We start from the raw sequence: 24960 nt of genomic DNA, 5'->3' as shown, positions 1-24960 counted from the left end.
CCCCCCCCCCACTTTGTGACTACATTCTTCTCTCTGGCTCTCCAGATGGGTGGGTAGAATAAGAAGGTGGCTTTGAAACCTGTAAATGGACTACTACAGGTTTAAAGAGTGAGCTTTTCTTCTTTCCCTTTGAAAACCATCTCTTTTCTTCCCCCCATTTCTTTAGACTATTACTAGTGCCTAGCCGTAAGAATAAGACTCCTAAAGGGGCATTTGACATTCACATTCAGGCTGCTTTTCTATGTGTTTGGAAATGAAACTTCATCACTAACAAGATGTTTAGTCTTCTTTTTCGCTTTTTTCTCTGTCGGGCCACAATGCCTCTCTGGTTTAGAAAAAAAATCAATCGACTAGATGATGATAAATGACTAACTTTGATCTGGAGTGTACCAACTGGTGCCTGTCTCCTTCCACCACTGCGTATGGATGACCTACTGTGCGCCAGGTGCTTCCTGGTGCTGGGGACACAGTGGTAATCGAGGCTCGCAGCCCCTGCTCTCGTGATGTGCCCGAAGCCTTTTCTTAGCAGCCACACGGAAACCCGACCCTCATTTTATTCCACACGTTGGTTTGCATGGGAAATAGGATCTATTGCTAAACAAAGCTTCGTAACAATGGGACTATGAAATAGGTTTCATATATTAAATGAGAACGTGGCATGACCCCCACGCATAGGAGATCATGGCTCGGCCACGCCAGAGAGAAGCAGTCCGAATGTGGGGGGCTGTGGCGGGGGGTGACTCCCCGTTCACCGCAGTGCAGCAGAACCACCAAGATTCCTGTCGCTGAGCTTGTGTCGGTCAAATTGCCAATGACTGAAGCTGCACCGCGTTTGGCTTTTGTGGTTATGCAGCTTTCGCACAGATTGTTTTAACCTCGGTTCTCCTGAAAGTCTCGTATTTTATTGTGCCTCCGGCGGCATTAGAACTTGGTCTCTAGAGTCTTCTCATTTCCACACACCTTCTCTGCCCCGAACCCACCATCTCTCCTTTTTGAAAAACTTAAATTTTCTTCTAGTCATTCTCTCCTGCAAGCTCTGTCTCTTCCTGTTGTCCTTTAACGCACCTTTCTCCCAACGGGTAGCCTTTGACTAAAATTAAAATTATTAGAGAAGGCCTTGGCGCTATGCGAGCAGGGTTCCCAGTGGAATCACCTGGAAGAGGTGTACTTCCTGTGCCGTATCGCTCTCGTGCCTGAATACATGCATGGAGTGTGTACACACACACACACCCACACACACACGTTTTGTTTATTAGCAATTCTGCTTCTAAAATTTGAAATTTTATGTGGCCGTGACTCTACATTAGATTTTGAAGCAAACCATCACCAGGTAATAACAATCCTTGACTAAAACACAGTTGAGGGAGCAAATGCCATATGTAAATCTAACTTCCTAAATTTACCCTTTTCATTTTTCAATCTCATTTAAGAAAGACCTACCAAGGGCTGGCTACTCTTGGCCAATTTTTCTATTCTGGTGTTTTCTGTTCTGTGAAATTAAAACTGCATGATAACTTCCTCGAGTGAGGCCTCGCTTTGGATACTTCAGCTAGAGAATCCTGGTGTTTTCGAGCTAGAAGCCACCCAGGAAATTGTCTCCTTCAACTAAGGCTGCCAAATAAAGGACAGGATGCCCCGCTAAATCTGAATTCCAGATGAACATTGAATAATTTTTCAATTTAAGTATGTCCCATGTAATACTCGGAATCTACTAAAACATTATTTGTTGTTTCTTCGACATCCTAATTTAACTGGAAGGCTTGCATTTTCATTTGCTAATCTGGCAGCCCTAACAATTCGCCAGCACATTCTCCAAGCAAATAAGTTCTAAGCTAAGGCATATGCCTTCATTGAAATTTACTATATTATACTATCTATTGCTTCTCCAGCCAGCAGCGAGAGAAGAAGAGAAGTCGATTTTTAGCCTGAAGTTTAGAGGAGGAAGGGTGGAGGATAAACTCCTATTTTTATCTCCGCTCTAAGTCCAGCGTATTGCCAACACAAACATGGAAGCTACGTAATGCAGCTTTCCAGATTTAGTTGCTACAAAGATTTTAGTTACTGTAAATAATAAATAGGGAAACAGACCTAAACTCTACAGTAGTGCTTAATGGTGGATTATTTTTTTAGAGCCTTTGAAAAATTAAGGATAGCCAGGATCATGGTGATTGTCATGACCCAGTTTGCCTGTCTCTAACCCTTAAACCTCCTCCTTCTCCCGGTATCACAGGGCCTTCTCGCCTTTCATCTTCATGGGATGGCCCATGGCTTCTAGTCCCTCGGCAGAAAGCTGGAACAAAAGCCCTGTCTAGAGTCTCTGGCACTACCATCTGGGTCAAAACATTCATAGTGCTTCCGAGTTCTACAAGTGTTTGTTTCCTTTTTGAAAGATTCTGAAGATCGAGTAGGGAATCATTTAATCATCTACCCTTTTCCTGCTTGTTATGAAACAATTTCTTGAGTCTGTTTAAATCCATTTCAGCATAACTCACTGACGTGGCTGTTGGCATTCTTTATAAATGTGATTTTTTAACCCCAGAGGCCACTGTTTATTTAGTTCAATATCTGTGGCCATTTGGTGGTTTGCTTTGGACTGTAGTCATTTTGCAGTGTTTCTGTTCTTTGGTTATTAAAACACTGAAATTCTGGGAGCCCTGGTAGAAATGTTCCGGGTGCCCACAGGGAGAAGTTGGTAAGCAGCTGAGGGTCCCATTACCTCACCACAGACCCAGGTGAATGGGGTCAGAAGGTCTGCAGAAGTGCCTCCAAGACCTGCTAAATAGTAGGTGAAAGCTGTATGATTTGGCTCCAGGGTCCCCTCTGCAAGTGTGGGATCCAAGGTGGTAACCCAGAGACTTGGAAACCTGTCCAGAGCGTTGATGTCCACTTGTCTGAACTTCTTAGTGTCACAAAGCAAGACCACGAGTATTTTTTAGCCATCTACAGAGTATGGAATGTTATGCACATAAGACTAGAAAATAAAATGTCCATATGCCATAATGGTATCTTATCTTATTGGGACCAAAAGGGGTCTGCCCGCTAGGGTCTAAGCCAAAGAAGAGATATATGCAAGTTTTGCAGCAAAGAAAGAAAGTAAGGTTTTTTTTGAGAGCTGCAAGTTCTCGAGACACTGGCAAGCTATCACTCAAAGCCCTGGCTCCCTGGGTGTTTCGGGAGTATGGATTGTATAGGGAAAAATCAGTAGTCATGGAAACTAAAGTAGTTGGGGTCGTGGGTGCTACTGATTGGAGGGGGATGAGGTAATTGATCATTGTGTATGGTTCTGGAATCATCCTTGATACTATCCTGGCTGGGCCTATGGCCTGGCGCCCTGGCCAGTGGGGTGGTTGTTCTGCCTCCATGAGCCTGGGGTTGAAATACATCTACAGCCAAGATGTTATCCTTAGTCTAAAGTCCAACAGAAGTCTATTGTCCTCATGATTATAGACCTGAGGCTCCTTTAATCCTGTTTCCTAAGGCTTAATGATTAAAGGAGCAGGCACGCAGAGGATAAGGCCAGGGGTGGCGGGTAGGGGGAAAGCAAGTGAGTCACAAAGCCATCGTCTGGACAAAACCAGATTGATCAGAGAAAAGGAAAAACCATTAAAGCAATGAAGTTTGCGTGCTTTTACAGTTTCAAAAGTCAAAGGGTTAGACTGGGTGGCACAGCTATGTGAGTTTCATTGTTGTTTTTCTTTTCGCAGAGCATTAATTCAGTTCTTCCAGTTGTTTCCTGAATACAAAGAGAACGACTTTTACGCCACTGGGGAGGTGAGGTGAACTCATGTTTTCTTCTGTGCTTCCAACTTCATGAGGACTGAAATACATTATGACATTTGTGGCTTATTCATTTGGAATGTGTACACACACACACACACACACACACAAATATTAAATCAGCCTCTATTAAAATTCTTCAGTTATCCCCCAAATTTCCTCCGTAAGATCTTTTTTAAATCCAGGGCCGAATTAAGGTTTATATATCAGAATTGGTTGCCATATCTCAGTCTCCCATGTTGTTTTTTGTTGTTGTTGTTATTCGTGATAATAACTTTGAAGCGTTTAGGCCAGGCGGCCTGTAGAATGTTCTATTTTCTGAATGTGTTGGATTCTTTCCTCAATGCTTAGACTCAGTGAAAATATTTTGGCAAGAACGTGACACAGATGATGTTGTTTACTTTCTATGTGTGTGTCACACCAGGAGGCACATAATGTCTGTCTGTCTCATTACTACTGATACCGTTGTACCACCCACCTCCCCCGTTTATCCCCTGCCCCCTCGTGTAATAACAGATTCAGACAGGAGTCATCAATGGATGCTAAAATACTGGGTGGCAGATCTTAGGGTAACAGGTGTCCACCTGGTCTCAGATTGTTTATTATTTTCGAAAGGAAAAAGGTACCTTTCCAGCATTAAGATCTGGTAGATACCAAATTTTTCTGACCTATCTTCCTGTGAATCGCATCTGTTAGTCTATAAAGAAGATCTTTCACTCCTATTCTCATTTTTCACATTTTAAAATATCAGTGTGGACTCATGGATTGTTATTTCTATTTGATGTGTTACAACTTATTGCTATTATTGGGTTTTTAATACTCAGATTGTTCCATATTTGGTCAATGGGAGCCCCTCTGTCTGCCTTCAATGTCCGTTTGACAGGTCCCCATTAGTCTGAGTACTTCCTCACTTTGAGACACAAACATATCCCTAGAATTATCTTGTACTTTTGCTGCCTTAGCCCTGGAATCAGTCATGTCTTCAAGGACCCTGAGTTCCTTTTAACGGGGAATGGTATTTAAAAACCACAACCTGAGTAACTAAGTGTGCTCATTGCCACTGGGATGCAATTTTTTTAGAGCTTGTGGGCAGAGCTGGGAGACAAAAAGACTTCATATACCAATTCCTGTAATTCTAATTCAATATCACAAGGTTCTTTTATTAGGCCCATTCTCTATTTGTACACGCCTTCTTTCACATTAAGGACTTGGGGTCCCAATAGCATTGGAGTATTTATTATTTTGCTCAGCCCTACAATATATGCAAAATGGTTTCTGAATGACTACATTAGTACCACTGCCAACAAGAAACCTCCAGGTTAATATTAAATATTAAACCTCTTTCAGTATTTTTTTGCTATAATTATTTTTATCCTTAGATTATATGTCACCACAGGTTTAAAATTAAAGTACTATGTTTGAAAGTTATAAGAATTAATTCCATTTTTTAAGGTGATTTTGTTACAGTTTAATACATAGGTTCACTTGCATATATTGGTTTCAATTTAGGAGTTTGCATTTTTTTTTCCTTTTAAATGTAAGGTTATTTAAAAAATGGGTAGCAGAGAATATTTTGAGAACAAAGAAATTCTAGGTGCTAAGAATACAATTGTGACCAAAACAGAAAAATCCCCTGCCTTCAGGCCTTCTAAAGGTGAAGACTGGTAAATAAAAAAATAAATACGGACTGTACAGTCAGTCAGGCAGTGATGAGTATCATGCCAAAGATAAAGCAGGGTAAGATGAGAGAATGATGAAGGTGCTATTTTGGATCAGATTGTTGGAGAAAGGCTCTCCAATGAGGAGACAATTGAGCAGAATCCTGAGTGATGTAAGAGGGTGATGGCTGCAGTATTTGAAGAAGAGATTTTCTGGAAGAAGGAACCACGAGAGCAAAGACTCATGAGCGGGGACGAGCTTGGTGCACTCACGGAGAAGCACAGAGCCACTGTGGAAGAAACCGAGATCGCCCAACGTGATAGAGTTTGGACTTCATTCCACATGCTAGGGAAAGCACTGGAGGGAGCCAGCTTCACCGAAAGAGTAATTAGACTCAAACTCAGTTCCATCCAGCAGACATATATTGAATGTGTACTATGTCTGGGGCATTGGACAACTATTAGAAGTTCAATCATGAATAAGACATTGACTCCATCCTACATTTGAAAGCTTAACAATTTAAGTACAATACAAAATGAGAAGCACAATTAGAGAAAGGGCTATAAAGACAAATAGCATGGGGGAGTGCGAATAGCTCTCTCTCAACATGGGACCCTCAGGAAAGGCCAAACAGAGGTGATAATTAAACCAGACTTTGAGGATGAATAGGAGTATATTAGTCAAAGCTCCTTTGCTTGCAAGCGACAGAAACCCTATTTAAAGTGGCTTAAGAGGACCAACTGGGTTGACAACAGGTTCGGGTGGATGTGGGTGCTCTCGCATTGTCATCAGGATTTCGTCTCTCTCTCGTTCTGTTCACCTGGCTTTGTACGTCACTGGTTTCATTCTCCGGCAGGTTCTTCTCACCTGCGCCCTTGCCCCTCCTCCCACTCCAGAGCTCTGGTGTAGACTCCCAGCTCAACTTCTCTTTCTCGATAATTCTACTTGTATTCCTGAATCTCATATGATCCATTTGGACTCCCATTCTAGAACTAATAACTGGGGAGAGGGGGACAGAATATACAATTCACCAGAATGGGACCTGAGGCCCACCCCTGTGCCCTGGGAGGAGAGGGATCACAGTGGAGCCCTCAACTCTGAGGGTGGGGTGTGACTGGTCTCCCCAGGAAGATCCAGGTGATGATACCAGGGGACCGGAAGGATGCTGGGCAAGTACAAGCCACGGATGTCCCCTCTAAGGAAGTCAAAGTGAAAAAACAGTCTCAGATTTTCCAAGGCTGTCCCGCCCGCGGGACCGGTTATTTGGTGGGAGAACCGAGGAGAACCCAACCTAAAGAAAAGAGGGGTAACACGGACGAGAGAAAAGAGTGGAGGCAAGACAGTATTCTGATCAAGCCTCAAATTTTATTTTTGGATAACAAACATATTTATACGGCAAGAACAAAGGGGGGCAGGCAAAGGGTACCTGTTGCAATATGATTGGTCTTCAGCTGGTGGTGTGAGGAGCGGTAAGGACAGGGGGAAGTACGAGGTGGGGGGGAGAGCAGGAGACTATCAGCACCTTTGGTGGTCAGCCAGCTTCTCGGAAAGGCTTGTTTATCATGGGTTTGGTTCTCACAGCCTGAGGGCTTGAGAAACCAAGGGCGCAGCTCCCAACATCTCCTCCCTTTCTATTTTAGAAAGGTGGGCCTTAACCGAGTGGGGGAACATTGACCTGGTTCCTCCCGTGGGCTATATACGCCCATCTATTGTTGGCTCTTGGTATCTTTTGGGGAGGAGAGGCAGAGCCGGTTTTAGATTGTGATTTGGATACCAACCTCTATGCAAACCAGGTATGTTCTCAGGGAAGGACAGAGGGGACCCTCTAGTGGGTCTTCCCTTGCAGTAGCTTTGCATCTGCACCCATCTCGATGCCCATACCTTCCCTTGGTCTATCAAAGGTGAAGGTAGACATTTCTCTGTCCCTTATGTCGTCCCCGTAGGGAGAGGGGGAGGTAAGTGTCTGGCAGTCCTCAACCTTGGGACGCCCCTGCAGCTAGGCGACAAAGGTCTGGGGTGAGTGAATTCCAAGGTGTGGTGGCCGCCAAAGAGGACGTAGAAAGGGCAACATCGCCCGCCTCGTTAATGATTTGCCATGTGTAATTAAATATTTGATGAGTATGGACGGAGGCAAAAAGTCCGTAAAGCAGGAGTAGGTACGTTATTATATGCAGGTGCAAAGAGTACACGCTCCTAAGAAGAAAAGTGTAAAGAACAGCAATCCTAATCTGTGGGTAAGGGGAATATTAGAGTCAGTGCAGAGGAGGACGAGAAACAGGAGGAAGAGCAAAATTCCCGTGAGGAGGAGAGGGGCTGGAGACTATCCTCTGCAATGCATCTCCGGAGGACGAGGCGATTATCTGTAAGAGAACAGAGGGGAAGCGAGGTCTCAGGGCTGTGGATCCCTGGACGGATTATAAAGTTTTAGTAGCCGGTCAGGTAACCACCGGGCGTTTTGAGCCTGATTATCATAGATGCAAGCGTGTCCCTTTCCCCAGATAAGGACAGGGTCAGGGCCCTGCCATTTATTCGTGAGGGGATCTTTCCAAAGTGCTTGTGTATAATCAGAAGCGGTGGCCGGGTGCCAGAGACGATCACCAGCTGTTTTGCCGCAGGCGTCTAAGGTTAGGAAGTTAAGGACAAATAGGGCATGATTTATTAGGGTTTTAGGGCTGGCTCTTGTGTTAGAAAGGGCAGTATTTCCGGACTGTATTTTAAAGAGCATATTTTTTAGCGTTTGATGAGCTCTCTCAACAATGCCCTGTCCTTGGGGGTTATAGGGAATACCCGTGATGTATTTTATTCCGAGCTGCGCGCAGAATTGTCGGAAGGAGGCGCTAGTGTAGCCTGGCCCATTATCAGTTTTAAAAACTTTTGGCTGGGGGATGACGGCCAAAAGAGCTATGACATGTTGAATAACATGTTTGGTGGCCTCCCCGGTTTGGGGGGTGGCATAAATGAACCCACTATAGGTGTCTATAGAGACATGGATATATTTAAGTTTTCCAAAGGGAGGGTGATGAGAAACATCCATTTGCCAGAGTTCTCCAGGAACTATCCCCCGGGGGTTTATTCCCAGGTGAGGTTCAGGTAAAAGTGTCAGACAACCCTTGCATTGACGGACAATCTGGCGGGCCTGTTCTCTGGTTATGGAAAATTTGAGGCGAAGGGTATGTGCGTTGAGGTGATGTAGAGCGTGAGCTCGTTGTGCGGCAACAAAGGGGGTGTCTTCCTGGGCGGCAGCAATCAATTGGGTGGCCTGGTCTACTATATTATTTCCCTCTGTGAGAGGCCCAGGTAAGCCTGAATGAGCGCGAATGTGTCCAATAAAAAACAGAGCATTGCGATTAATGATTAGTTTTTGTAATTTGGAAAACAAGGGGGAAGCATTTGTGGAGGGACGTATGTAGGGGACTGTTTCAAGTAGGGGTACAGAGACAGCTACATAGGCGCTGTCAGTATAAAGATTGAAAGGAACCTCGCTTAGGAGTTCAAAGACTGTAATTATAGCTGTTAGTTCAACAAGCTGTGCAGATTGAAAGGCTGTCTGTATACGGGTAACCTGTCCATTAATACTAAAGGCTGCTATGCCTGAAGAGGAGCCGTCAGAAAACACTAGCGTGGCTCCCGCAATGGGAGTGGCTTTGGTTCTCCGGGGAAAAACAATGGGGGTTTTCTGTAAGAACTGAATTAATCTGTCAGCAGGATAATGATTATCAATTGTTCCTTGGAAGGAAGTGCAACTAATCGCCCAGTCATCATCGTTTTGAATTAGCCATTGTACCTGAGCTGTATTATACGGGAGGGTTATAGTGTCAGGGTCCTTTCCAAAGAGTTTTAAGGCTGACTCCCGCCGCGAGATTAACAGCCTGAGATACCTTGGAGGCAAGGGGGTCTATGGCCAGCTGCATGGCTTGGGACATTTTAGAGGTGAAGGGATCAACGTCACGGCACATGCGCAACATTTCATCAAGGGTTTTATCTCGCGTCTTTCCGCGCAGCACCGCGCGGCAAGAGGCATTGGCATTTTCGTAGGCCAATTGTTTAACGAGCCTGTCATTAGAGGCTTCGCCCCCGAGGGTTCTTTCCGCCGCCTCTAGGAGCCTACTGACAAATTCGCTATAATCTTGTTGTGGTCCCTGAGTGATTTTTGTAAGAGGAGTAGTCGCAGCCCCTGAAATAGGGAGTGCCCTCCAGGCCCCAAGCGCAGCGCTAGTGGTCTGGGCGAGGAGTGCAGAAGGGAACCTTCTCTGTTTAGCCTCCGCGGAGGTGGCAGGGACCGCATCGGGCCCCTCCCTGTGGAGCTTATCGTTTAAGTCACGACCTACTTTCTGCCATTTTTTAGGGTGGATTTCAGGTCCATTAACAATGAACTAAGGGCAAACCTTGTCTATAAAAAGAAAAAACTTAATAAGATCCTTTTTCTTAACTCTAACTCCTCTTTCCCTAAGAGATTCTTTTAGGTCTCGAATAAAGACCGCTTCTTTAGAGAGCTTGGGGCCCATTTTTCAGGGCGGGGGCCATTTACTATGCACCAGGGACAGACTTCATCAATGAAGAGAAAAAATTTGACTAAATCCTTCTTTTTTACTCGGATTCCTCGCTCCTTGAATGAGCATTTTAAGTCTTTTATGAATTGCGCTTCTCTGGACAAGGTTTGTCCCATTTTTCTTTGTTTTATTTATCTAAAAAGAAAGAGGGATAGGAACTGAGGAAGTGAACATAGGTATCAAGGCAAAAAGGAGGAGAAGGGAACTTAACTTCTCTCCCGCGTGGGCAGCCGGTTAGTACAATCCGCTAACACGGACCCCCTGGGGTGCGTTGCCTACGGACGTCCCGCCGGCTGTGCCTTTGGGCATAGACAAGGCTCTTTTACAGAGGCGGCAGAGGAGGGATTATACCAGAGGTCTCGACGTGGGCAGTCGGTTGGTATAATCCGCCAACACGGCTCTCAAGAGGCGAATCGCAGACCTACCGCTCTCTCCAGGGCGGAGGGAGAGGTCTACGACCGGGATGCCCTCTGAGTGGACGACTTCTGCCTTAAAGTCGACTGACACACTGTATTTTCCCAACTCAGAAAAAGCAGCCTCTAACCTCGGGGGTGGACGGCTTGTGCCGAGAAGCGGGCTAGAGAGAAAAGTCCCAAATCCTTTGAAAAAAAAGGAAAAGACAAGAGGACCTAGAGAAGACAGAGGGAGTTATGCTCAACTCTTTTCCCCGTTTAAAATTTGTTACTTATGATCCTAGCAGTCCGTGCCGAAACTAAACTAAGGCGGATGAACACTCACCGAAGACGGCGATCTCCGGTGAGCCGAAGACGAGGACCTTCCATGAGCGGTGAAAGGCAGTCTTCCCTGAAAAACTTCTTCTCTGAAAAACTTCTCCTTAACGAGCTGCAGCCTCTGTTATTTCGTAGTCCGCCTGGGTAAGGGTTCTGCACTCGGGCCCCACGTTGGGCGCCACTTGTCCCGCCCGCGGGACCGGTTATTTGGTGGGAGAACCGAGGAGAACCCAACCTAAAGAAAAGAGGGGTAACACGGACGAGAGAAAAGAGTGGAGGCAAGACAGTGTTCTGATCAAGCCTCAAATTTTATTTTTGGATAACAAACATATTTATACGGCAAGAACAAAGGGGGGCAGGCAAAGGGTACCTGTTGCAATATGATTGGTCTTCAGCTGGTGGTGTGAGGAGCGGTAAGGACAGGGGGAAGTACGAGGTGGGGGGGAGAGCAGGAGACTATCAGCACCTTTGGTGGTCAGCCAGCTTCTCGGAAAGGCTTGTTTATCATGGGTTTGGTTCTCACAGCCTGAGGGCTTGAGAAACCAAGGGCGCAGCTCCCAACAAAGTGAAAAAACAGTCTCAGATTTTCCAAGGCAGTGGCACATTACTGGAATGATAAACTTCCTTCTCATGCCCACTTTCTTTTCTTTCTAAGCTGTTTGGAAGAGACTTCTGACTGCTTTTTTTTAAAAAAGCCAATTATCCAGTCAGGATTATTTAGGTTCTCTACCAGTAATTCCCTGAAATTCCTTGCCTTTTAACCCATTTCAGAAGCAGGCTGGGGAAAACAGCAGGAAGAGACACTTCTGTCATTTTTGGTAGCAACCTTGGAAGATGCCCATTCTCCACCTCCGACAGAACACTGATATGCTTAGTGTGTAATTCCTTGTCTTGCAAATAATGTGGTGATGTTGTTAACCACACAATGTCTAACTTTCAGCAAAGCTGCCAAATTCCAGATGAAAAATTTGTCTATTTCATGTCTGCCTGATTGCTTCACGCATGTAATTTCCGAATGTGTGTATGAAAGGACAATTTTCTTTTGACATTCTTTGCTGCCAGAACGAATACTTTAAAGGAAACCTTTGCCTTCTGGGTGATGAGGAAGATGTGAAGGAGGGCAGGCAGGGCCTGGGGTAGAGATGCTGATGCTAGGCAGCATCGTCTTCATAAGAACTACATGGGTCACGTTAAGTTTGGGGGTTCATCTCTTTCTAGAAGGAAGAACACTGAATAATGCCTTAATGGTTTATTGTCATTAGAATGCTATATTTCTACAGTCTAGTTTGTTCTTGTCTAAAGGCAGAATGGATAAGTGGAAGAAGGCGTTCGAGATAAATAATCAGGAGACCTGAGATTCATTGCTGCCTATCCTTTCTCTGGATGACTCCAGATGTGGTCTTCACCGTATCTGGGTCTCTGTTTTTCATCTTACCATCAGAGGGGTTGGTTTTAAAATTAGATCACTAATTTTTACTAGATATTCAACTGTAGTTACCTAGATGCACTATTAAAGCATCTGTGTATAATTGTAGTTTTAACATAGTACAAACCCATCCCCCACTCACTATCACCAAAAAACAAAATGTTGTTATAGAGTTTTCAAGATGGGGAAATCCTTTCTCTTGTGAACTCTTAATTTCCTCGCACTCTTAGGGAGATTGAACCAATAATGCCACTCGATTTGTAGAAACATCCTTGAAAACTAAATACATAAACTAAGAAATGGTTTTCTGCTTTTCAGTGCAAGTGTTTTGGACCTAAATAAATATCCTCGACATTTGTGTGCTGTGAATGAGGGTAACCTGATGCTCAAGGGGTCTGGAGCAGCTGTTTGGCTTTCTGCGTTGGTATAAGCGAGTCTGGAAGTAATAACAGTACCTACTGCACAGGGTTGTTTTGAGCGTTTAATTAGATAATCCTCCTCAGATATTTAGCAGGGTGCCTGGCTGTGGAGAGTCCCCAACACATGATGACTATTCTTACCATTCATGTTGAAAAGCAGCATTAATATATTACGGCTCCAAAGCATATGGCCCGATGCCTGTGGACAGGGGCCGGGTGGTTTAGAAAGCTCTGCTCACCTGTTTTGGGATGTGGCGTTGTCTCCCTTGTTATTTTGAAATCATTTTTTGAAAGGAATAGTTCCTTTCATCCAAGAGATGACAACGGAGCTCGGAAGGTGATGCTAGAAGTTTCAGATAGCAGCAAGTTGTGTCAGAACCAACCCCAGGCTCCTGGCCACTGTGACGCGGACCGCGGCGAGGACGCCGCCAGAGGCGTAGTGCCCCGCTGCAGCCGAGAAGGAACTGCTTCTCCCCGTTTCTGCCCAGAACACCAACTGGAATTAATTTTCTCTAAAGAGAGACAAATGTGTCTGTAAATCACCCTCCTCCGGGCATGCAAAAAAAAAAAAAAAAATGCACTTCAAAAAGAGAAACAAGCTGCGTTTAATCCACATAATTAACTTTCTTTCTAAGTGTTATCCTTTCTGAGCCAGTAACTATTAGAGAGATTGCCCTTGTTCTTGACATATATAGACACACTTTAGAATCTTCTCGAGTGCACATGGCCCAGCTAGAAGTTAAAGCAAAACAGCCTTCCGTGGAAGGCAGGGTGGTGGCGTGAGGAAGGGGGACTGCCCATTGCCCTCTGAGCATGCGCCCTGATGTGCAGTCCCGTGAAAGACTCGGGACTTAGGGTGGTTGTGGCAATGAGTGGGAGCCCTTCCAAAATGGCAGGGTGTGTTGTCAAAACTGGGCATCTCTTCCTCAGCCACAGGGAAGGGCCTATGCCCTCTTGGAAGAAGTTTTGCAACCATGGTTAATTTGAGGGCCCAGTAAAGGCAAAACTTTGAAGCTATTTAAAAATTAGTGAGCTTAATAGGATACTTTATCTTTGTCTGCATGAGAGGAGTCCTGCTGGGGTCACGTGGTCTGACGGCCTTTTTTGAAATCCGCACGGCTCACTGGGTTCTGATGGCAGGTTCCCAGTAGGTGAGAGCCTCGTTTGTTTAATTTGTTTCATACAATACCAAGCACAGTGTTTAATGAATGCTATAGAGTGGCTTCATGCAAGGCAGCTGCTAGATAAAATTAAAATATCAATGATATTTCTTTCCAGCTTCCTTTCATCTCCCTTCCACGGCCCTTCCCTGCTTTCCAGGCCTTGGGGATGCTCCTTTCTACCTCTTTCTTATCAGGGTCGTCCAGTGCCCTACCGCCTACCTCTAGCCTTCCTTTTTCCTTAGCTATATATTCCGCTCAGGTCCTATTTCTGGACACTTTCTTCAATCCCCATCATGATTGTTCTGTTTCTCTCCCCTGTTCTGACTTGCCATCAGCTCACTGTCCATTAGAAGGGATTTGATACATTAAACTTACTCCCAACATACTTATACTTGAATAGAAGACAGAGCCTAAGCCATAAAAAGATACTTGTAGTTGGGAATTTTAAGCACTGACATACTAGTGGAGGCATGGCATCTATTGTGGGATGGGAGAGATATTCTAATGTGGGATGGGAGAGATATTCTAGCAGTAGGCCTATACTCACTTTATGTGGGCCTACGCCGTTATTCTATTAGCCCAGGCTTGTGATCATTGAACGTGGTATCCTAGAAGGGGGCCTTCAAGAGTATCTAGTTCATGTGTTTGGTTTGTAGATCTTATTATTTGAGAATATTTATTGAGTGGATCGTACTACAGGCATGATGCTAAGCACCGTTTTATGCCTTGCCTTGTTTAATCCTCACAGCTGCTACCCTATGAAGCTGAGACTATTGTTATCATCTCCATTTTGCAGATGAGATGGCCAAGGCTTAGAGAGGTTAGTTAGGCCTTCAGCTAAGGTCTCCCGGCTAGGATTTGAACCTATGCTTAGCTGGACTCCAGAGCCCAAATACTGCAGTGAAGGGACCGGCTACGGATTGTAACCCCACTTATGGAGATGCTGTCTGGAGGCTGCGTGCTCCCTCCTCGAAACTGCACTGTCTCCAAGACCTGCCTCTTCCCACGGAATAGACCCACTTTCAGGAGAAGGGAATTAAACATCCCTTCCATATTTTGTGCAGAATCTCTAAGGGTTATCAGCCTTATACAAACAGAAAAGAAGTTCTCTAACTTCTTGGATGTTTCTGTCTTTCTGGCCAAGACTTAGTTTTAATCATAAAGACTTGGCTTTAATCGTAAAGTTTTATGGAATAAATGGAAGTTTCAAGTGATGTAAAAGCTTGAAGTCCTTGGAATGCAATTATTTCCAAAAGCTTGGAACTTGCTGAATTTTATTAGATAACATTCAAGCTGCTTTAAGTCTTGAGCTCATGACAAATGTCTATTTTCAGTTATGTTCATCTGACTTGCCAATATTTTCTTTTAGAATTGAAAACGGATTTGTGACTGTTTAATGAGTTTAGTATCAGAAGAGTTAAGGTTTAAGCTTCAACCTGAAAACTTGAACGGAGCATATGGAAATGTTTGCAAATTGGGCTTTTGGATAGCATATCTAAGTCAAATCAACACATATTTACTGATCCTTTAGTTGCATGGAAAAGAATATGAGTAAATCAGAAGTCATTAGAAGCTTTTTTTGGTGACTTACCATGCTGGATCAAGTGGCATGGTGACAGAAATAGTGCCTGATTAGGTGAGATGTCTAGGTTGGGGACAGGAAATGCTAAGTTAACTTTATTATGCAGCTTCAACCTTCGGAATTCTATCCACAGTGAGCAAACAAAGGACTCAATTTGTTGACCGTGGCTCAGTATGTTCATAGTCTTTATTTAAAAGTCAAATTAACTATGGTCTTTAAACAAAAGGGATTTATTCATGTGGTTGAATCACCTGGCTTCAAGCTGGGTTTCTCCAAAATTAACACCAGGTCAGTTGCAGAGGAAGGAGGGGACATATTTTTTTCATCTACTCTTGTCATTGATAGATTTTTTTTTTAAAGATGCATCCTCTCAATATGAAATAAGAATATATCAATTGGAAGGCAGCACATACCTTTGCATAAATTTATGTGACCAAAAGTTGGATACAGATCAAACAATTTTTCTTATATATTTATTCCTATAGATTCTGCATTTCTTTCTAAGCTCATATTCAAGAGAAATGGATGTTTAGATAAAGTCATATTCTTGTTAGAAGCCATATTTTTTTCTTTTAATTGTAGCAGTGTGGTCTTGAAATTAGATGACGCACAGTCTAGAAATGTCTAGGAAATTGTAGCGGTTACCACAGTACTGAAGTGCTTTCCCCATTCATTAATTTTCTGAAATGACCATTTTCAGACCACACCTTCTTTCTCCTCAGAGAAAATAATGGTGCAAGTGAAGTAAGATTCTACCCGGAGGCTAGATGAAGTCAAGGTCATCCCAGTTTAATCCTGTCCTCTTAGCTGCCGCTTCTTGTGTTACTCCATTAAACAGGGTTTTCAACAGTATTTTTGTGGTTTTCAAAATTCTCTTCAAGGCATATTTCCTATCCCCTCTGATCGCCCCCATAAATGGGGGTGGCGCCATCATCATCTGTGACTCAGGATAGCGTGAGAACACCATGCTGGCATGACTCTCTCTGGAAGGATGGCACACCTCGGCTCCTTCTGGGCACGTGAAGGAGTTGTCATCAGCCCCAAAGTGAATTCTTCGGAGAGATATTCGTTCCCGTCGGAGTGGCTGGGGGAGCGGGGGCGGAGTGGCAAATGGGTACAGAATGCCCCTGACCACAGACAGTCTCAACATACCGTGGCTGAGCTTGACAGCTCGCCCTTTCCACTTGCTAGGCAGAGGTTAGGAATCGGGGCCTGTGGATAGTGACATTTTGTTACCGGGTTTAGGTGTGTCTCATTGCAAAGGCCATTGCTCATTGTCACCCATAAAGTTTCTCCATGTTTTACCATATAATGTATACTTAGAAGCATGACAGAGAATGAATAGAACTGCTTTTTTTTTTTTTTTTTTAACAAACGTTAGTAAGAAATGTAGACCACTGAGAGAAACTTAAACAATAGTAACTGCTAACATATGTGAAATTTCTGTAAGAGGACATTGTTTCTATTATAGTATTATTCTCTGACATGATCTTTTTTTTTTTTTTCTGGGGAAGGAGCTGATTGAAGTTTGATTTTAGATATGGAATCCTGTTTCCTCCCTTTAAAGTCACCGGGTGGCGGGGGTACAATGTTTGCTATGAATATTGTTGAAACATATAAGGCAGAGATTCAGACAGAATACATAATTACAAGTTTCTTTAAGTCCAATTCCATTGTGCTTTTACACATCTGGATAATTAACCAAGCATTACATTTTCTCTAGACTATTTTTACAAGTACAATATGCTCTTAATGTGATTTCCATTAGGCTGCTCCAAACATCATTTAGGAGCTCAGAAAGATTGCAGACCAAGATTCAAAACCACTATTCGACTGTGATATTGAGACTTTTTTCCCTCATGGGGGAAATAAAAGATTGAGAGCTGAATTCTGAGATCTTTCTGATATAAGAAGGAGGACTAGAGGTTTATTGCTTCTTTAAGCTCCAGCAAATATAAGCAGATGCAAACACACCTCATCTCTGGTCCTTTTTGTCAGAGGTGAGCTCAAAATTTGATCACCATGGAAAAATGAACCATACCAGAATTGTGCTGGAAATTGCAGCTTGAAGCTTCTTTAAATACTAAAATGGAATTATAAGGGCAGACTGAGAAGCTGATGTGTTGATGCTAACCTAGTCTGAATTGTTGTGTTAGATAAATACATGTATATGGCCAAGTTCCTCATTTCCAGGTCACCACTGAATTCTAAAATAATATGTGTCCAGATAGTTCCTGGCCATGCTCGTCTTCTTTCCTTTTATAATCGCTTTGATGCCGTTCTGAGCTTTTATGAGGCTAGGGTCCGATCCGACGGTAGAAGGTTAGTGTTAACGCACAGGCTTCAGGAGCCTCATTGGCCAGCTGCTGCCCACATTGGCGAACACCAGTGAGAGAGATCAGAGAAACCGCAGGGCTAATAGTTGTGGTGGTGGTGGTGGCGTTTGTCCTTGTTACAGGCAGAATTCAGAACAAAAGAAGCACAAGCTTATAAAATTACGGGATCAGAATTACAAGGCCTAAGGGGCCATTTCTGATTCATCAGACAGCCACACCTAAATTCTCCCCCCCCCCCCCGACATAAAGGATTCTATTCTATTTAAAACATATCTAGCAAAGCAGAAACTGGGTAAAATAAAACATGCTTGATTTATTGTCTGGTTGTCTTTGAATGTGCTTTTGGTGGTCAGAGACTCGTTAAATTGAGAAATAAATGATTGAGGGAGAATAAACCAGTCTAGCCTTGCAAAAAAAAAAAAAAATGAAGAAAAAATATGTGTCAACAAAGAGAGCGAACATAATTGAAATTTCACTATAACGGTTCAGTGTCTGTTTTCCGTAAAGTAATCCTGTACTTGTCTACTGTGTGACAGTCTGAGTCAGTCAACCAATGGAATGATTAGTGAAAACGGCAGTGAAGGATTTGTCATGCTGGCAAAGGCAAAGAAGTGTGTGATCGTCATTAGGAAGCAAAAAGTGAGATAAACGTCCTCGTCGTGAGGTTAGCAAATGTGGACCAACCATTGAGGGATCTGTTTTGGATATTGTTATGGAATTACCCTTCTTACTGTCTTGTTTTCCATGAATGGTCAGCCTAGCAAGTGTGTAGTGGATGAACCCAATGTCAGACTCCAGCCTGGGGGACCAGAAACCCATTGTCTATTCCAGGACTATTGAATGAACTATGATTTGATGTAAGAAATGGGAGGCAGCCAAGCCTACATCGAATTACAGCTAGAGTTTTGACTAAAATTTTACAGAAAGACCCTTGTTTTCATCCTTTTAAAATATAGGAAGATGATGTTAACCTTAAATCGGCTCAAATTAAAGTAGGTATAATAGCCTGGTTCATAGTGGATGCTCAGAAATTGAGTGGGTGTTTCTTCTTCATTTCCTGCCTAGATATATCCCAGATACACATGATGGTCACAAGGGGGGAGGTGTCATAAAAATGTAACTGTTTTGGCCTAAGTTTGTCACCACTACCTATAAAGCAACTTAAAGTATATACATTTCTATCTCATAAAGAGATGAGAGAAGTGTTCTATTGCCAGGTTTTATAATAGAACAGCTGGAGCGATGTTATCTCTAGAAGATATACTTTTTAGCATTTGTACTAATATCCAATTGAGAAAAAATGTTTAGAAGTAGTGTCAGATAAGTCGTTCATGTATCTAATATGTGTTTATGTACCCACTATGTACTGGGCAATGTATACGTAATAATCCATGAGGTCGTAAACTTTGCTTTATCGCATTTGAGTCAGGTTTTCCATAATGTATTTTCAAAAGAAATTGTGAACTTTACAAGTTTTGTGCTTTATTCATTTTTGTGTCTTCCGAAGTATTTGGTATAATGCCTTTGAGAAAAAATGTGCCCAATAAACCATCACCGAATGAAGATTGTGTAATACATCTTTACCAATGAAATGATTACTCAAGGAAATTTGCTTTTTTGGGGTCATCTTATAGAACTTTTACTTGATAAGTGTTCACTTATTGTGCCTAATGAGAGAATTGATAGCACAGTTATACAAAACCAAATTTCAGACACGTAAACACGTCTTTACAGAATCACAAGGCAGCTAAAATGTGTTCATGCATATGAATGGATAAATTGCTTTGATTCAGTACTTCGCCTAAATAATTATTATTGCACAAAGAAGCTGCATCAGTGAGGAGATTTTGTGTGAATTGTGTAAATTACATTTTGTTACCATAACTTGGAAGGAGTTTGGATTTTGGAGTAGGTCAGGCCAAGTTTAATTCTGGCTCTGCAACTTAACCTCTCTGAGCCCCAGGGTCTTCACAGTGAAAAGAGAATGATGCTATCTCCAGCGTATGATTACGGTATGGAATAAATGAGTGCTCTTGGGAGTTCCCAGGCTTTGAACTACAAACCCGTGGAGAGCCTTGGAAGTATTGCTAAGGGTCTGCAGATTCAGATGTACCTATATGATGCCTCTAGGCTACTTTGAACGTATATGCATTGCTGTTTTTCAAATGCGTGCAGGTTATTTCAAGATTCATTCATTCAACAACTGTTTATTGTGCAGTAACAAATAAACAGCATCAGGCACAGAGGATACACTAATAAATACACTAATAAATAAAACAGATGAATATCCCTATGTTCGTGGATATTCTATTCTAGCCCTGATGGGGGAATAATAATTCAAGATAAGTAAGTAAAAATTTGTTGGGAGTGATAAGGATTCAGATGGAAAGGAGAGAAGGGGAATAGAAAATGTCACCAAAAAAAAAAAAAAAAGAGAGAGATTGAAAATTTTAGATAGGGTGGCCAGGACGGCATCCCTCAGAAGGCTTCACTTAGGGAAGTGAGGGGGGTCTGGGGGAGAGCGTTCCAGGTGAGGTGGAAAGGACAGTGTGGGTCGCAGGTATGACTCTGCTGAGAGGAACTGGAGAGGATTGAGCAAGAGGGGAGTAGGGGACGGTGTTAGTGAAGTGACCAGGTCATCTCTGCTCTTTGGTCTCAGGAAAAGCACTTTGCTTTTTTTACTCTAAGGGAGCTGGGATGTCACTAGAGGGTTTGACAGAGGAGTTGCACAATCTGATTTATGTTTTAACAGACCTCTGTCTTGAAAAATAGACTGGAGGAGGATAAGGATGAAAGTAGGGGGCAGTTAGGAGGCTCCTGTAATAATCCAGGTGAGAGATGGTTGTACTTGGAGCAAGCTGATGAAGTGGAGGTGTGAGAAGACCCTGGATTCTGGGCATACTTGATAGAATAGGTAGCGTTGACAAGATTCGCTGATGGACTTTTGTAGGGTATGAGAGAGATCAAGGACATCGAGATTTTTGGTCTAAGCAGTTAGAAGAACAGAGTTAACGTGAATCAAAAGGAAGGCCGTAAGGAGGGCTTGGGAATTGGAGCTTTATTTTAAACATAATGAAGTTTAATATTAAACATCCAAGTGGAGATGTTGATAAAGCAACTTCTTAATGGAAAAAATACAAAATATTGTACAATATGCTGAACTAATAGTAGCTTTTCCAGCATATTTAAAAGCAGCATTTTTATTATGTTTGTGTTCACAAAATCTTTTGAAACTGAAAAAAAAAAAAAAAAGCTTGTGCTGGAAAAGGTTGGAAACAGGTAAGTTCAAGTGACAATCTTAATGGCTAATAAATATTTTCCTTTTCTTTCTCCTTTAATACATGCTGATTTCAAAATTTGCATCATTATACAGATTTTGAAATCTTAATTTTTGGCCTCACGATCTTTGTTTTTTAATAAAGGTTTTCATGGAATTCTCTGGTAAGAAAAGCCCTTTAGGTGGCGTAATCGTGTTCACTGGTCCATTTTCATTATTATTATTATTATTATTATTATTATTATTATTATTTTGGAAGGAAATGAAAATGTTCACTTATTACACGATGACGTGTTGTATTTTGTGTGCCTAACCCGCATCCTGCATGTCACTCGGCGCTATCTGGGATGACAGAAGGAGTGGAAGCTCTTTGCTATTGCGGGATTTACAGTGCGAGGTTCAGAAATACGTGGTTTGTGTCATGGGGGGGGGGGGTGCCGCCGTTCGAGTGCTATTTGCATTAGCTTAAGCACAGAATTTTACCGACATGTATTCGTGAAGGTTCATTTTAACGTCTACCCTTCTCAGTCTTACGGAGGGAAGTACGTGCCCGCCGTTGCACACTGTATCCACAAGCTCAACCCCCTGATGACCGAGAAGATCAACCTGAAGGGAATTGCTATTGGAGATGCGTATTCTGATCCCGAATCGGTGGGTGTCCCCTTGTCCTTTCTATTTTGTTTCTTAAGGAGAATAAATCCCCCTTAATCAGATGGAGGCTCCTCTTACCTTAGAGAGCTAACCTGATAGACGGAAATACGGTCGCCCAGTTGCCTCTGATATTGTCAATCGTCTAATCTTTACCAAATGTTTTGAGGTGTCAACTTACTATGTCAGCCTAGATTGATTGTGAGTACAAGTGTAGGAGTGTGTGTGTGTGTGTGTCCTTGTGTTTTGCGTACGTGTGTGTTGGATGTGTATTGTGTGGTGTGTGTTGTCTGTGTGTGTTTTGGGTACATGTGTGTGTTTGTGCGTTATGTATCTATTGTGTGTGTGTGTGTGTGTATGGTTTGCGCAGCATGTGTGCAGTATGTGGCCTGTGGTGTGTGTTGTTTTCTTTTGTTTGTATGAACACATCATTGTGTTTGTATTGTGTTTTGTGGTACGTGGTGTGTTCGAGGGTCATAGGGGTGTGTGTGTGTGTGTGTGTTTAATGCTCTTTTTTGACTAATTCCAGCACGAAACTGACAAATTACAAAGGGTTATTTCACCTAGCACATGGGCTTCCCTAACTTCTCTCTTTCTCACTCTGCGGTGTTTGCATTATGTCTCTTTTCTCTTCAGATCATAACGGGCTATGCGGAATTCCTATACCAAATTGGCTTGTTGGATGAGAGGCAGAAAAAGTACTTCCAGAAGCACTGCGATGAGTGTGTGAAATACATCAAGGAGAAGAAGTGGTTTGCAGCCTTTGAAGTGAGTCCTGGGGCCTGCACCGCCCGGAGCAATGAGAACCAGCTGAGGAGGGTCCTACAAGCACGTGGTGCGGGCTTTTGTTGTCATGAGGGCCAGTAAATCTGTTTTGCCGTCCCAGGTCAGGGGGCAAGATGAGTGGGCTCCTAATGAAGGAAAGAACGGTCTGGGTTTCTTTGAATTTGCTTTGGCCGTATTGTAAATCTGAGATCACCTCGGGGTGTTTATCTAACTGGGTCTTTCATTAACTGTTTGATTTCTTTAAATGCTGCATAGGCCCTAAAGGCACACCCTATCGTGAGGAAATCAGAAAAAAAGGGCAGCCTGGAAAGTGGATGCATATGCTTCAAAATGCGTTCTAAACCCTTCCAAAAGACAGTATCCACACACAGGGGTTTGGCTGGGGAAATGACCACAGCGTGTAACAAATGTCTTTGTTCCTGTGTGTCAGGAACAAAGATTATAAAGCGTAGTAATTTGAAACTTTTACAAATGGCTATTGGTCTTTGTAAATATTGTGACATGGCTCCCCTAAAATTGAAATTGAGAATCGAGTAATATGGCCATATTTTTCACCCTCTTTTTGTTATTTAAAATGTAAGACTATGTTAAATATTAGATATAGGAGGTAGGGTTTTGCTTGTGTCTGTTTGTTTGCCAATGCAGACAAAGATCTTGTTTAAACAATCTTCTTTAGGGTTAATTTTGACCTTTATCATAAGGCCATCAGGTTAGAAACATGCATAAATGAGGCATAGATTGAATTTTAAGGGCTTTAGTCTTTTTGTTATTGGAAGCACATCTTGTAATAGTTGATCTAACAGCGTTATTTTTTCTTAAGACTGAGGCCCGATATTAAGTCTTCTAGGTCAGCTGGTTCAGATCAAAACAGGAGACAAACTTAAGAAGAAGGGGGATAAAATCATTCTCGCTCCATCTTACAAGTGGGCGTCAGGGCCCTACCTGAACCCCCCATGGCCGTGACTGTCCACGCTGTGAATTCTGCTAGCAGACAGCTGTGCCACTGGATTGAGCTCAGGAAGTCCTGAGCCATCTGCAGGATGCCGGCAATCTCCCCTTTGTCTCTGTCAGGACACCTGCTGTGACTGCAGAGCACAGATTCAGAATTTCTTGTGCAATTGTAAACGCAAAGGAAGAGAGATCTTATCGGGGGCATGTAGGATCATTTTTCAACTTGCAATGATGGTATTTTTGAAACTGGTTTTAGGCTATCTGTTGTGGTAGGCAGGCAGGGTAAAAGGACTTAAACCTTTAGAATGTAGAATTCATATCAAATTTGGCATTGCATAAGACCAGTCTGCAACTGAGACATTTGATATGTTTGTGAAGAAGCACACAGGGAATAAGCAATGTCAAGAGCAAGTGTGTTTGATAGGCCCCCAAGGGATAAAGAAAGCAGGAAGATGTCTGCGGTAAGTGATGTAGTAGCTATAGGATTTAGTGGCACCGTTGAAAAGGTGAGGTATTTTGTGTATTCAGAGATAATGAGAAGATGGCCCGTGAGGTTAAATAGGGTCTCTCCCAGACCAGATACATCAGAAAACAAGCAAAGAAAAAAAAAACACCAAAAAACCTTTAAGGCATGCAATGTCTCTCTGCCTTTGAGCCCAATATCTTGAGTGATGAATTAAAACATAAAGATCTTTGCTTTTTCAAAGGAAATAGAGTAAACGATACTTTAGAAAGTCAGCAAGTAGCAGTCAAATGTGTTTTAACATCTGCAACAGAAGTTGCCAAGGAATCCTGAAACCCAAGAGAAAACCAATATCGACATCTCAAGCCTCAGTAATGAAGCCTGTTTGGTGCTCTGATCCTGTAAAATGCTTTAGTTGGTCAAAGAGCAGTAACTCAGAGCTGGAGGGAACTTCAGAGACCTCCTTTCCCTCCTGACACACGCGCACACACCCCCATTTCCCTGATGGAGACTGAGGCGCGGAGGGGCGCAGTCAGTTGCCATAAGCCTTGTAACAGATTGTGGCAGGCCTACGGCTAGAATTGCTCCCACCATTCCCCTCCCCCAGTGTTTCTCCTGCGGTAATTTTCAGCCATTCTCTAACACTCCTGGTACATCTTGGAGAGTCTACAGAGATGCACGGTGGCCGAGCTCTGATACTGGCCTGTCTCCCTTAGCACGATGATATTCTGGATTGCAGAGTTGTCTTTGTGACAGACGTTTTGACCAGAGACTGGATTTCGCAGGTCCTGACCACCCACCTTATTCGTCTGACAGCAAATGATTTTTGACGGTTTCTGAAATCCAGCCCATTCTTGAATTCATGTTCCTGCTGGTGTTGAGGATAACTTCTAAAGATTCATTTCAACAATATGTCATGCGTTCAGGACCACGGCTCATCTCCGTGCCCCCTCTGGGAGGACAAATTTAAAAAAAAAGACACCTCCTCTGGGCCGACATAGCCCAGTGGGTTCAGGGTTTGGCGAGCAGATACCACCGTTGCGTGAGGATAAAAGGTGGTCATTTCTCCAAATGCCACCCCAAGCCGGGGCACCCAGCTTGGCAGCAGAAGCCCTCGGCCAGCGGCCCCGGGGCAGTGCAGTGTGTGCAGACAGACGTGGCCCTGAGCGGTCGCATTGCTAACACGTATGGG

The 24960-nt window shown here is 43.2% G+C and overlaps 1 protein-coding gene across 2 annotated transcripts in view; it reads left to right on the top strand.

The window, feature by feature from the left end:
- CPVL (carboxypeptidase vitellogenic like) overlaps window positions 1–24960 on the top strand; it is a 110401-nt gene that overhangs the window by 39406 nt on the left and 46035 nt on the right. For both annotated transcript variants that reach the window (XM_016135961.2, XM_036230430.1), the window contains exons 7-9: window positions 3705–3771; window positions 21449–21571; window positions 22205–22336. In XM_016135961.2, the coding sequence (XP_015991447.1) occupies window positions 3705–3771; window positions 21449–21571; window positions 22205–22336 (322 nt within the window). The remainder of the gene's footprint in view (window positions 1–3704; window positions 3772–21448; window positions 21572–22204; window positions 22337–24960) is intronic.

This window comes from Rousettus aegyptiacus, unplaced genomic scaffold (genome assembly GCF_014176215.1).
Source record: "Rousettus aegyptiacus isolate mRouAeg1 unplaced genomic scaffold, mRouAeg1.p scaffold_m13_p_13, whole genome shotgun sequence".
NCBI classification, from domain to species: Eukaryota; Metazoa; Chordata; class Mammalia; order Chiroptera; family Pteropodidae; genus Rousettus; species Rousettus aegyptiacus.
Note: the sequence above shows the minus strand (reverse complement) of the source record. Positions and strands in the feature narration are given on the sequence as shown.